This window comes from Xiphophorus maculatus, chromosome 24 (assembly GCF_002775205.1).
Source record: "Xiphophorus maculatus strain JP 163 A chromosome 24, X_maculatus-5.0-male, whole genome shotgun sequence".
NCBI lineage: Eukaryota > Metazoa > Chordata > Actinopteri > Cyprinodontiformes > Poeciliidae > Xiphophorus > Xiphophorus maculatus.
In genome coordinates this window covers 7,772,679-7,787,017 of record NC_036466.1, presented here as the reverse complement: position 1 = coordinate 7,787,017, position 14,339 = coordinate 7,772,679, and the positions used below count along the sequence as shown (strand labels likewise).

Sequence of the window (14,339 nt, the reverse complement as noted above, 5' to 3'; positions counted from 1 at the left end):
ATAACTTTAAAAAAGTCTTACATCCCCTTGGAGGATTCTTTGTAACGTAGTATAATTAGAGGGTTTTCAAAAATGAAAACCCTAGTTCAGGTAATGCAACAGCATATTGATTTTCAATTAAGTCTGGACTTTGAATGGACCACTCCAAATCCTTTGTATTGCTTTTGAGCCATTCAGAGTTGAACCTGCAGGTGTGCTTTGCATTATTGTCCTGTTGCAAAACCCAGGGATGTTGGTCAGAGATTTTTATCAAAGAATTTTCTGTTCAAGAGCAGAATTCATGGTTACATCAATTACAGCAAGTTGACTAAATGCTAAAATCCAAATCTGGACTTCCAGACTGGCTACAATGAGCTTAGATAGGGTCATAATGTGTTTTTGGAATTTACTGAACATTGTCGGACACATTTTATTTTTGATTTTACAGCTCTGGCATTAATCAGACTTGGGTGTGACTCGTGAAACTGAAGTCACATTATGTTTCAAAGAATCTGGTTGATTGGGATTGTGAGGCAGGGAATTACTTTTTGTTTCTCAACTTAAAACATTTAGTGAGCGGCTAAATGCTTTTTCACAGCACTTAAAATGCAAGCAGGAAAAATCATTGTGACAGAAACATTTTAATATGTGCTAATGTGCTAACAATGCAACAAGCACACTGTTACCCTAAGCAATTGTGCTTTGGCTGGGTCTCAACATCTTTAAAAGTAAATGTGTAGAAAAAAAGGTTTTTCAATTCCATGCTGTAATGACAGCTTAAAGTTTCACCTTGTACCACAGACAAGACTGAAAAAGTTTAATGTGGCAGATTATTTTTTCACAACAAGTAATACATAATAATGAGGACGTAGCCCATCAATGTACAGTATTTATAAAGTTACAACACTTAACCTACTTAACTGTTTAGTTGCATAAGAAGCTACCACTCCAAATATTTCCTCCCAAGCCTTCAGCCAGTTATAATAGTGTTTCTTTTTTGGAGCTAGCTATGCAAGCTAGTTATTGGGCAACTGAACACTTATGTCACCCAATGAAATGACTTTTTCTACTCAATAGGTAGTTTTTATATAAATGACGGTGGCCGGTTGAGCATGTCCTTCTACTGGCATTCATCCAACCAAAATGCAGGAAGACAACAGTGCTACTAACTGTGCGACTCCTCTGTAAAGTCTGTTAAGAGAAATAAAATTAGCAATTTAAGACCAGCAGCCTTGTTTCAGTTCAGGAAGTTTTCTCTAAGTGTGACTTCCTGAAGACCCACACCACACCCGATACGACCCGGCGGAGCTTTGTTCTCTCTGCACAGTACCTATGACTGTGCATGTGTTTATATGCATACGGGTTTGTGCACGTGTAACAGAGGTCACTGGCAGAGCAGCTGGTTTATTATTGATTTCATGACGGAAAGAGAACAAACACAATGCTTCACTGTAGCTGTTCTTTGTAACAGAACCAGACAAACTTTAACTGATCACAATGTGTGTGTGTCGGGTGTGTGTGTGTGTGAACAGAAAGCTAGTAAACAATGGCTATTAAAGAACAGTTAAAGTAGGTGCTAATAAGTGTTAATGGGCTGTTTAATGTGGTGCTTGAAGAAAACCTTCAGCTCTCAGTCAGTGGATTGGTATCAAAAGCTTGGCTTAGATTTGGTTTGATTGGGAGTCTAGATCCAAGGTATCTACAGAACATGAATGCGTTATTAATCAAAATATATTAATCTGTTCCATCATATCTGGTTTAGTGTTGATGGATGAATGTTGACATGGTAAAGTGATCAATGAAATGTTTTTTGGTTTTTTTGTGCTTCATAAGGATAGAATCTCTGCTCTATGAAAGGAGTTTGGATCAATTCTCTGGTACAGTCCTGGTACTTGACAATGGTGACATATTTTATATGTTTTTTTTTTTTTGAACAAGAAGACAAGGTGGTGCACAAATAGAAATATATTTGAAATGCTTGTTTTAAAAACTTTGCTACAGGTCAATCAAAATTTAATTAAAATGAAAAATTAGGACAAACTCACCCTGCATTTGATACATGAACAAAAAAAAAAGTCTAAATATGCAGTTGGAAAGTTAAATGTCAAACCCATACAGATGAGGATTAAACTGCTAATTTAACAGGAATCACCTTGTTAGCAATTTGCTAATTTAACTGGAACAGCTTGTGTCTTTTTGCCATTTTGTTCATTTTATGCTGGTGACTAGGCTGCTAAAGTATCAAAAATACGTTCACAAAGCCAGGTAGCAGGATAAAGACATGATGGATGACTTGAATCTACTCCATGCTGTCGGATTGCTGCTGTTGTAAGAAATTCATATTCTTAATGTTATAAGTTAAGGTTAAAAAGATCAGGTAGTGTCCTTTAATGGTTCCAACCACTGATACAAAAATGTCATTTGACCTCCATTTTGCACAGTGCTGTCCAGTTCTGTAAATATTTAGATCACCAGGTTTGTTGAAATCAATTTTCACACATTCTGGCAGTGAGAACGAAGAGGGGAAATAGCCTTTGAGAACAGCCAGGGTGTATTAATAAAGAGTGATAATGTGGTTGGAAAAAAAGTCACTGAGCCGCGTTGAGACGAGCTTGTGAGTTTGAACGTGTACTGCCACAACAGACTTGATCCCCACATTCTACTCACTGCCTTGAGAGAAGCTAATCCAACTCTAGGAAAAGACCCTCTGAAATCCTGGGACACACACACACGCCCACACACACGATGCACGTGCACTGTTCCTACTACTCTAAATACGTGCGTGATTCTTGACCTAAATATCTGTGTTATTCTTGGCATCATCTGCATTGCTCTGTGTCTGGATGTTTCCCTCGGTGAGGCTCTCTGATATGCCACCCGGCTGGAAATTTGACTTCCGACTTCCTGTCTGTCAGCAAACCTGATTGATGCTATCTGGTCAGAAAGACTCCAATATGTCTGACATTTCATCTTCTCTACAACCCTGATGATTTGATTGGGCTTTCAGGGGCAATCAAATAGTCAGACATGAAAGCCACAGATATAGAAGTAATGTCAGATAATCTTTGACAGTCTTCACTCTCCATCAGGCTATCTCTCTACCTTTATTAGTAACATTGTAATAAATAATGGATTCTTTTGATAAATATATGAAACAGCTCGGATCATTACGGCCAGCTAGCAGTAGTTTAGTTATTAAACTCAAACTCAAAGTCTGGATTTCCTAAGGAATACACAAAAAAACAAGGTCATTCACCAATTTGTATCCCCATCATGCATTGTTCCATTCTTTGCAAAGTACCAGCACCTTTTTTTGTAAGAAATTCATAAAACAGTTACTCGCAATTGCTGTTAAATAAGTCTTAAAAGTCTAGTTTAGTTTACTTTTTAAAAAAAGGAGCCGACATAAAGGTTGCATTTAAATCCCCTTTACTCAACATACAAATGGCAGTTGGTGAAAATAAAAATGGCACTTTTTGCCTAATAGGAGATTATTAATTATTAATCCAAAAAAGTAATCAACAGATAAGTAAACAGTATTTATTTAGTTGCAGATGCATCATTTGTTGCAATACTTATTTTAGGTAATAATCTGTTTATTTTCCCCATTCAAAAAGAAATTAAATCATTTGTTTCATCTTCTAATACTAAAAAAGCTTTTGTGGTTCAATGAACATTTTTCAGAATGTACCTTTTTTAAAAAAAATCCAATTAATCATTGGAATAATTGTTAGAATTGAATAACTGAATAATGGAGTACTAAAATAATTTGCAGCCCTGTATAAAAGCAAAGCTTTACTTACTAATTGGGGTGAGTCAATGTTAATCAACATGCTAGTGATAACCCATAATCTACTTGTGGTGTCAACATGCTAGTCGCTCAACATTCTAGTGATGGTCCTCATGCTAACAATATCCTTGTAACTAAAATATGCATTACAGCCAAGTTTTAAAACATTTTTCAACAAGAAGATGGTTCTACTAATTCAGTCAACTAAGAAACTCCCAGAAAGTTGTCCAAGAGAATCACACATCTGCCTCGTTCAAGTAAAAACAATCAGACCCAGCTTGTCAAATGCTCCCTGACCTCAGGAGACGCACTGAAGCAGCACCAGATGACTTGATGCTTGATGTAGTGATTCCACAGAGACCTCCCTGCCTGACCTTTATGGCTTGTTGACTTTTTTCCAGAGAGGAAATTTTTAACCCAGTTTGAGCGTAAAAGTTTATTGTGCGGGCGGAAGATCTGTTCTCGTCTGTTATTTTGCAACTTGAGCAGGGGAAATAGCTGCATTCTGATCAGATTCAGCAGCTATTGTTTGGCATAGTTGTGCTGTTTGTCATGTATGGAGCAACAGCTGTCTTGGGGTATTTCTACATAGGACAGCACAATCTGTTCTCATTGGTTACCATCCAAGCGTGTTTTAGTGCTCATAAAGCCCAGAATAATCAGCTATGCCTTTCATCCAAGTCACTTCACAATTCTGCACCATTGAAGTCTCTGATTTAAGATATTATACAATGACATGTCAAATGTTGCCATGTCAAACAGCTTCTGCACAGTGAGGGCAAAAGGGAATTTTTGCTCAACCAATTTTTCCCAGCTATGAGAAGGAAAAAAAACGCCTTTGGGTTAAACGAAAGCATGGCAGGAGTGTCAGGTATAAATCATCCTCCTGGCAATGCATATTTCGCTACGGTTAGGAGACAGACCCCTGCATTTGGAAGCACATCTGGCTCTGCGCACGCTGGATCCGATCTCAACAGAACTCCCTCTCCGCCGCTCTCCCCTCAGCCTTCTCGGTCCGTCTCCATAAAAAGACAAGTCTCGAGGAAGGGCGGACTTCTCCCCGTGCTGTTGATAATAAAGCAAGTGCTTTTAGCCTGACACGGTGAAAAACGAGGTACGGGCAGCATTGTCATGACGGGCCAAAAGTGACAGCTGTGGAATGCTCAGAGCGGTGTTCATTTCTAGCCATGCCATAGCGGCTGTCCGCTTTGCAATATCAAGACTGAATCCTTTCAGATTCAAGCTATGTGGATAACCTGTGAACTGACCTTACAGGATGCTAATGCTTTAAAATTGTCCAGTGAAGCACAAACAACAGAGGGTAGTTGCTGCCACTAGAGGAGGTACCAACAGCTTTAGATTTATTTTCAGAATTTACCAGGTTGGTTAGCATTTTCCCTTAACTAATGGCACATAAACTCTCAACAAGACATAATTGGTGTCTGCAAATAAAATAAAAAGGGGTTCTATTCCCAAAAGTAGAACTAAGAGGAGATTGTACTCCAAGCTAAACTTTCTTTCAGCCTACACATTCCAAATAACAGCACCCCTGTAAGCTCTCCTCCTGGGTCAGGGTGTGCTTTGGAAAACATGTAATCAATGTAAATAAACTTAGTCTGCAGATGACTAGAGACCCACATGTGCTGTTGATTCACCCAAGACCCAGGTTTTTCTTTTTTTTTTTTTGTCTTTTACAACCTTAAATTAGACAAGATGTACTTATTCAGTTAAATCTAATTGTCGGTTTATGAGGCAACGCATTGTATTCTTTTTCGGGCCCAAGTTGTTTGTACTGGGAGTGGCACGGGAGTAAAGCAAATACTTGTAACCGCTGCTAGAAGGTCGTCACACATCATCAGGTAAGCAGAAAATGGTGTGCTGCAACATGTTTGCTCTTGGCATTACTGAGCAGGAAAAGGAACAAATTGAAATTCTTGGAAAAGTCACACTCAGACGGTAACAACGGTGGGGAGGGCTTAAAGAATACCCCACTTCCACAAATTTTCTTACGTCTCAGACTTCTATAGATTTTGTAACATAGTTACAATCCAATGTAACTATGAAACCCAAAATAGTGGTAATTATGATGTGGAGTCCAAACATCATAATTTAAAAAATATTTTACAAATAAAAACCATTCTATGAATATGAATCGATCTAAACCAGTGGTTTTCAATCCCCATCCTCAGTAACAATATTGTTCAGCAGGTTTAGATGATTCCCTGTAACCACATACCTGACTAAAATGAACGAGTGACACAAATTTATACAAGACTTCGCACTGCTCTAGAATGCAAAATTCCAATGACTATTAAAAAATAGTCATTGTGACATAGCAAAATGTCAAGGGTGCAGAAGGAAAATATTCCGTCCTTCCAACAGTTGCTGGTCAGCTATTTGAGCCACTGAAGATGCTGTTGCTCTACGCAAAAGAACGGGCTCTCTCACAAATCCTTTGTCTAAATGACAGTCTTTCTATATAGCATGCAACTTGTACCAAAATGCCAGGACTCGCAAACAAAGGGCAAGGTTCCAAGACAATGGCAGCCTTGATTTGACTATTGGCATACCATCAGTGTGGACTGGCTGCTCTGCAGGCTTGGCTTCCTTTAAACTTCCTTGTTCGTTAATTTCTCTGCCACAACCTGACAGAGAGACAGCAAAGTATCCCCGGGTACACGCGACCTCCACAGCGTCTCGTTTGAAATAACAAATTTGGAATGTGAAGCCCACTGTTGTTTTTAGTGTTATTGGAAAATCAAATTTTACAGGACAAACAGATAGAATTGAATACACACCTTTTACTAAAACAATAAATGTGATTAACTGCTCATGTGGTTTGAATTTTCCTCTGAACGCAAAGGGGTAGAATGCAATTTGCCTGATTACATTCGTTAGAGGTTATCTGCCGATGATGATGATGATCTAGAGGGGCGAGCAAACTGCTCAGCTGATCTAGATTGACTAATAAAATTTAGCTAGCTCAACTACACACACATGTGCAGACAGAAATGTTTTTGTGAGGAGATTTTACAATGCTGTGGCAATCAGAGTTGGAAATGGGAGTATCTTAAATTGACTGAAGGCCTTTTAGGTGTGGACAATATTTTCTACATCACGAAGCTTAGATGATCTAAAACTGAGATCTTGAACCTCTATGCTATTCAAAAAATCTACATCAAATGGAACATTTTTCCAAATGGAGTCATTTTAGTTCCCTATTTACTGGTGTTTAGCTTTCTAAATGATTTATATAAGCATACAAATTGGTAGAGTTTTCTGAGTTGTAACTTTATGGGGCCTTTGTAGTTACATGACACGCTAAATCTAACTAATCTATATTTGATTCTTGGTTTCTGCTGTGCTAAGAGGAGATGATAACACAGGTGAATAATTAATTTTAGGCCAATAAATCACTCTATCTTCTGCTACTAGTCTACTTTTTTTATCCAGAATGCCGCTCCTAAGAGAACTTATCAGGAAGCTTTCTGATAAGTTCCTTAAGTGTTTTATTGGGCTGAAAAGAGGAGGAAAGAATTTTAGTCCAACAAAGGCACATCCAAACACATCAAATATAATCTCCTAAGGATGATGACATGCAGCATAGCTGACAATTACATTGAGAAAAGGCTTGTTGGATTTTAGAAGTTATTACTGTGGGCAGTGTGGCAGAGCTTCCACACCACTCAGCCCAGCTACAAAGCCCTAATTCAAACCACAACATTGTGCCTGTAAAGCCAAAGAAAAAAAAATTTGTTTCCCAATCAGTGCTTGATGTTTTATGGGGGACTTCCAGCCACAGAAACATTGCTCATAAAGATCCGACAGACCACTGGAGCAGTCCGTTTCAGATCCCTCACGACTGGGGAAATTAGGGAGGTGGGATGATGGGGATAAGAAAGGGAGGACAATAAAACACACTTGTTTGTGGATATATATATAAATCAGTGGCTATTCTTGGCTTTATGACATCTCACCATGTTTAATATAATATCCATGTACTGTACTGTAGAACAACCCAGATCAGGTTTTATCAGGTTAAGTATTTTATATATTGAACCATCCATCCATCTAATAACTTGTGCCTAGTGGTTTCGGGAGGGCTGCTGGTGCCAATCTTTTCGGTCGCCAGTCTGTCGCAGGGCAACACAGAGACAGACAGGACAAACAACCATTCACACCCACACGGACAGCTAGGGCGAATTTGGAGAGGCCAATTAACCTGACAGTCATATTTTTGGACTGTGGGAGGAAGCCAGAGTACCCGGAGAGAACCCACGCATGCACAGGGAGAACATGCAGAAAGACCCCAGGCTTCTTGCTGCAAGGCAACAGTGCTACCAACTGCGCCACTGTGCAGCCCCAATATTAAACTAGAAATCATGAAATACCATAGGTTCTTTTTAAAACATTGAAGTAAGCTTTTTTTTTCTTCTTTTTTTCAATGGCTACTCTATGGTGTATAGTGGTGATTTTGTGATGTACAACAGAGGGCATTTTAGGTATGTTGCCTTTTTATTTTGAAGTATCAGTTGGCTCCAAAACAATTACCAAGCCCCTGTGATTTTCTGATTTGGGTCAAAACACTCAACTGAGGTATGATATTCAATATTGATTACACAATATGCACATATAACACTGATTCTGTGTGCAATTGACTTTCACCTCTTTAAAATTTGGCTCCTCTAACGTGCTGCCGCCCTGGGCAATGAACCACAAATCCCACATGCAAAACAGCAACTGATTAAACCAACTCCACATTTAAAATGAACCTGCTCTGAGAACCACCTGCTGTGTTTCTTTCTCACAATCTTGGCCTTTCTAATCTTTGCCACAAATATGCTAAATAGTCAACTCCAGCATCTGAGAATTGCAGTGTGTTTCAGTTTGAAGCACGGTTCTCAGTAACCCTCATGCGTCCTCAAAGCCTTGACCCATATCTGCGTGTTTTGCCTTCATCCCTGTACGCTTTGAGGGTGTAGCATGTAACACAACACCTGTTTCTCTGCACAACCTTGCACTGAGCTCGCAAGTTGCTTCATCTTTTTTGAAATGTAAAAAAAAAAAAAAAAAAACAGGAAACATGTGGGGTCTTGCGCCTCCTCTGAATGCATACTTGGTCACTTAAGACGTTCCATCACAGGAAGTTTTTGCATGTTGGTTTCACTGGCAGTTTAAGAGGAAATCCGTTTTCATTCGTTTTTAAGTCAAAGTCGTCAAAGTAATTGGCACACACACACACACACAACACTTTAAAGGATTCAAGCCACAGTGTTACTCACACACGCGCGCTGTCAGACTAGGAGATGAATGCGCTCAGGGAGGGTTGAGACATTACAATGTATTCAGTTGACTACTTACAAGATACGAGTGCTGCCTGTCCAGGAACACAGAGTCTCCCATCATCAACAGTAAATTTCCACATAAAGCAGACACCAAAAATCTAGAGGAGAATAAATAACATCCAAAGTCCAGGAAACAGGATTGGTGCGCTTTTGGCAAAGCAAAACAAAAAGTATCCGCGAATCACTCTTCTGTTTTCAATGCAACCGGAGATCGAACTTTATGAGTTTATTTTTCAAAGCTCGGCTGTCTTAAAATGCACTAAGAAACGCGCGTAAGGAAACCGACTGTGCCAAAAAGGACACCGCGGTGCGTAATGCGTAACGGATCCATACTGCGCGCCCCGCGGATTCTGAAGGCAGATGCTTCACCCGAGCAGAGGAGAGCGACTATAGTGTTAAGGCAGCATCGTTACGAAAACAACTTCCGGTAAAACCTTTCAAAATAAAATGTAATTTGTAGGTAGGCGTCTATTTTCCCCTCTTTTAGCAAAACATACTCATGATCTTTGGACTTTTTTTATTTTAACTTGCACACTTCAAACAATAACATTGTTAAAGCAGTTTGCACCCCAAACATGCTGCTGACCAAACTGCACTTGTTTTTATTGATTCATTATCAGTTATGAAGTTAAAGTCCCTGCATGTGATGTTTTCATGATGAAAAACCTTAGGATCATTTCTCTAAATTGCCATTTGTTAATATGCTTTTATTTTAAAGGTGGGGATGTCTTTTTCCTGTATTTCATTATGCTCCTCTAAAAATTCCCAACGGGAGAAGAGAATGGTGGGCGGGGCACTGGAGGAGGAGGGCCAGCCATGGAAGGAGTCTCTCGATTATCAGCAGCAGGACTGCTCAAATGTTTTCATGTCACTGACCCACAAATGGGGCTTTGCACATGATAAGATTGGACTGCAGAGAACCCCATGCAGGAAGGCTGCTTATTGTGCAGGAGTTCACTCTGCAGGGAGAAGCTGCTGTATTTAGATTTAACTCAAGTGGAAAAGACTTTTTTTTTTTTGACAACCTCTTTTCTGAAGGTGTAAATAGCTTGCTGGGGCCGGATGGTTGTGGGAAATAAATGGGAGCAAATAAAGCTGAAGCAGGCACTCTGCAGAGCCGAGCTGGAGTGAGACGCTTCAGATGCAATTATCAGCCATCACTATTGTTTATTAGCTTCCCCCTCTTTTAAATACACTCTTAAATCGGCCACTTTGACTCATCCATCCTTGTGTAATAGTTAATGTTGAACCAGCGTCGGGCAATCTATTTCTAAATACTCCACTTGCATCCAGTCTCATTAAAAAAACAACAAAAAAAAAACAGAAGTTGATTTCATCGGGGATATGACTGCTGAGAAATGAGCTAGACTCACACTCACACACATAAAGTCACACGCACTTGAGTTAATGAAAACCATCTGCTTTCTTCAGTCCCCCACCACCACCTCCACTTCTCTTTCCGAAGCAGGACACCAGGTTCTTATGCTTTTAATTCAATATACCAAATGTATGAATGGCCTAGCAAGCTAGAAAACCGTAGCTTGCTCCTTCCCTGCTTATCAGATTGGGTGGAAAACCATTTGAAGAATGCAGAGTTAAAAGTTAAAAGGGATGCTTATTGTGAGATAACAGACTCCAGAGGACTGACTCTGCTGTAAAGTAGCTGCTGTGATGTATTGTTAGGGAGTGTGTGTGCATGTGGGGGGGAGGGGCGTATCTCTCACACTGGCATCATGAAAACACTTGCAGTGTTAGCAGAGAAAGAAAACCTGTTTTTCTAAAGCAGAGGCTTATCAGATCTTTCCTAAATGAGGTTTAGAAAGCTGCAAGTTTAGAACCTAAACTCAATCGCATTGAGGCAAAAAGTGACAAAAAATGTGGCTAATCAAAACAAATATTTTTTTTTTATTCCTGTAATAAATAACATTTACGTTATGTTTTCATTTGTTTTAGTCATTCTGTTAAATTTTCTTGCCACATTACAAGCATAACTTTTAAATGGCTGTATTTGCATTGCACTTTATTTAGGGGGATTAGAGGAAAATAAGCTGAATACAAATACTAACCACACTTTTCAGATTTTTATATAATCATGTATCCTTGTTTTCCACTACACAATTAGGTACTAGTTGTGTCGGCCTAACATAAAATCCCCAAAAAAGAGACACTTATGTTTGCAATAACTTTGCAAGACACTGTATTTATAATGTACATATGCTTGATTTGGACTGAGATAACATGCAAGAAATCTGCAAGGGCTGCAAACACTTTCCAGTCGACTTTGGCTCTTCAAGATAGAAGTGCAATGATTTTCCGCTTTGGTTCGGTTTTAGATATTTGATCAACAGCTGCAAGCAATTTGGCTTGTGCCTTACAACACTGACTAAACAAATTACTCACCAATCAAAACAATGTCGGATCCAAATCCCAAATAGTTGTCTTTCTGCCTCTACAATTTGTTTTGAGAAAATGACATTTTAGTTACTGCGTTAAGTATCGATGATCTCCATGGCGATTGCAAACACGGTGCCACGGCTACTTTTTCCCCCGTAAATGTCCGTAAAAGATCCCAAATGCAGGATTTTGCGGCTCTTTCCACACATTTGCACAGATTTTCACCAGGTACTCCAGATTTCTGCCACAGTTAATGGACATCAGGTTTAGTGGTGTTGGAAAAAAATAAAATTTCCTAAGCATGAAAAATAATTTTGAACATATTGCACGAGGGAACTATGTTGCTGTTTGTCAGTAGTTTTTAAAATCCACATTGTGATTAAAAAAAACAAAAAACTGTCTAACTTCCTCATAAGTACCACTGCAATGATGCTTGTTAATATTTGCCATTGCTTTTATTTTTGTAAGCATATATTTTTTGTTTATGTTCATAATTTCTTAACATTAGTCAACTTGTCATGTAGCTAATAAGGGAATTTCTTGTCTCTTATCGTGTTGATTTTTGAAATCTCAAATCGTGCTGTGATATAGCTCCTGTTTAAATACATTATTAGAATTATTTCTTGGTTCTGTTGACCTGATTACTTTTTCCACATAGGTGTAGTTCTGTTTGCATCGTTTTGTTTTCTTTGACTTAACAATAACTGTTTCTACTTTGATTATTTTTGTTTTAGGTTAAAGTTTGCTTGCTGATCTGAAATATTAAGGTGTGAGAAAGGAGTGAAAAACAAAACCAGAGGACACCTGAAAGGGGTAAATACTTTTTTCCAGCAGACTTAATATTAAACAATGACAGATGTGGTGAATTGCGTAGTGTACAGGAGTATACGTCTTGCCATGGGAATGCTAAAATTACTATTTAATATCAATTAAATGGTCTAAAGAAGAATTTAAGGCTAATAAAGACCTCAGTCAGTAGATTTCTAAACAAAATTATTTGGGTCCAACCCCTGTGGACTTACAGGGAAATTGCTTTTTACAATTTTGACTTGACTATTTGGCCAATTTTAATCTCCATAATCTGTTGAAGGGATTTGGAAAACAGTAGCTAGAATAATATGTACCACACTAAAATTGTTATGTTTGACAGCTTAATTTCAAGGTTGCAGAAATTTATAAAGGTACTAATAAGGGACATTCATAGGTGTCTAAAATCCCAATCAACTCTTCCCTTTGCCTGGGTCAGTCAGCATCTGAGTACTGATTTGTAGGCGAGTGGTTCAGATTTGCATCTGGCTCGGCCATCGCTGCTGAGCTGCAGCCATGAACTGAGTTTCATATGCAAACTCTCTTTGTTGTCTGCTGCACAAAGCAGCAACCATTGTTGCATAAGCCTCCGGCCTCAGAGTACATGACAAAGTGAGTAGTTAATAATGCTGCCAAAAGCAATAATTGCCAAGTCTATTTAAAGCGTGGAGGAGAAGTAATGGTGCAACAGGTTCGCACTGCCAGTGATGCTAAAATCAGCTCCTTCAAGTCCACATTTTCACTTTGCCAATAATTAATGAGAATTATGAGCTCAGCCGACTGCACCAGAGAGAAATCTTATATGGCTTTATGAGACTGTTTACTTGGAAGGTGCAGCATCCTTCCAAATGCGAGATGCCTGAATTGTGAAATCACTCCATTAGGCGGAAAGTATTTTTGCTAAAGTGGTTTAAGCCAGATCAGTAAATGACAGAGAAAAATCTGTGCAGGTCTTTGATTTGTTTATTAAACACCAAACACGCTGTTGCAAGCCTAAAGATTTGCAACCATGGCTGACTTTTTGAGGACGATGGTTAAAATCTCCAAGCACAGTGTTGAACAAAAGTTGTCAGAGGAAGACGTGAAGATTTTCAAATAATCAGATTTCCAACTATGTGAATCACCTACTTGTTTCATAATGCTTCTGCAGCTCAGGAAACTGCTGGCTTGAACAGTATTTTTTTAATCATTTTAATAGAGTTGTTGGCCATCAAAGATAAACCAGCAGAGGTTAATCTGGAGGGAAAGTTGTTAAAAATGCTAGCAAATGTACTTGAACTTATTTGCTGTGTTTAATCTGAGTTTGGAAAACTGTGACTTTCCATCAACATTGAAAATAGCTGCGGTTTTCCAATAAATTTTTTAGGAGTTTTTTGTCATTAGGCTGTTTTTTTTTTTTTTCTTCATAATCAACTTTTTAGGCCAGGATTGTCTGGCCAAACAACGATTTTGACCTCTATTTCAAAAGCTTATATTTTGTAGCTGTTGGTTTGACCTTTTAGATCCACTGTACATTACGAAATATATGAAAACAAGCCGTTAGTTTGGTCAGTTCTGTTTTCTGCTCGCTTAAAATAGTGGAAGATGAGAACTACAACATTGCAGTCGCATGTTTCCCAGCTTATTAGCTTATGGTCTTTAGGGTGTTTATCTCGTTCTCTCTGATGTTGCACTTTGACCTGCATTTTTACAAGACAATCCTACAAAGTGTTTTAAAAGAAAAAGGACCAAAATTGAAGAGAAGAGTGGCTGGTAAAGAGAGAGTGTATGTAAATGACTTTACAGCAGGAGCTGCACAAAGCAGCTCAGGGTGATGACCTCAGAACTGGAGAATGCGTGCTTGTGTCTGTGCGCAGAAGAAAAAGAGGAAAACGACAAACGTACGCTCGAGAGTTAACTTGGGGGGTAAACAGTGTATGCAAGCATATAAAAACAAATATGACACAAAAATTTGCACTTTTCTGGGTTCTAAAACTGCAGTAAAACATGAGATAACACTTGGCTAATAGAAATAACATTTCCTC

At 38.7% G+C, this 14,339-nt stretch overlaps 1 protein-coding gene across 2 annotated transcripts in view; it reads right to left on the bottom strand.

Moving 5' to 3' along the window:
• Positions 1-14,339, bottom strand: part of arhgap6 (Rho GTPase activating protein 6) — a 60,061-nt gene that overhangs the window by 22,748 nt on the left and 22,974 nt on the right. Inside the window, exon 1 of one of the 2 annotated variants that reach the window (XM_023329625.1) lies at positions 9,131-9,479. The exons of the other annotated variant lie outside the window; for it this stretch is intronic. Within the exon in view, the coding sequence (XP_023185393.1) occupies positions 9,131-9,175 (45 nt within the window). The 5' untranslated portion in view covers positions 9,176-9,479. Of the gene's footprint in view, positions 1-9,130; positions 9,480-14,339 lie in introns of those variants that run through there. 2 annotated transcript variants of the gene reach the window in all.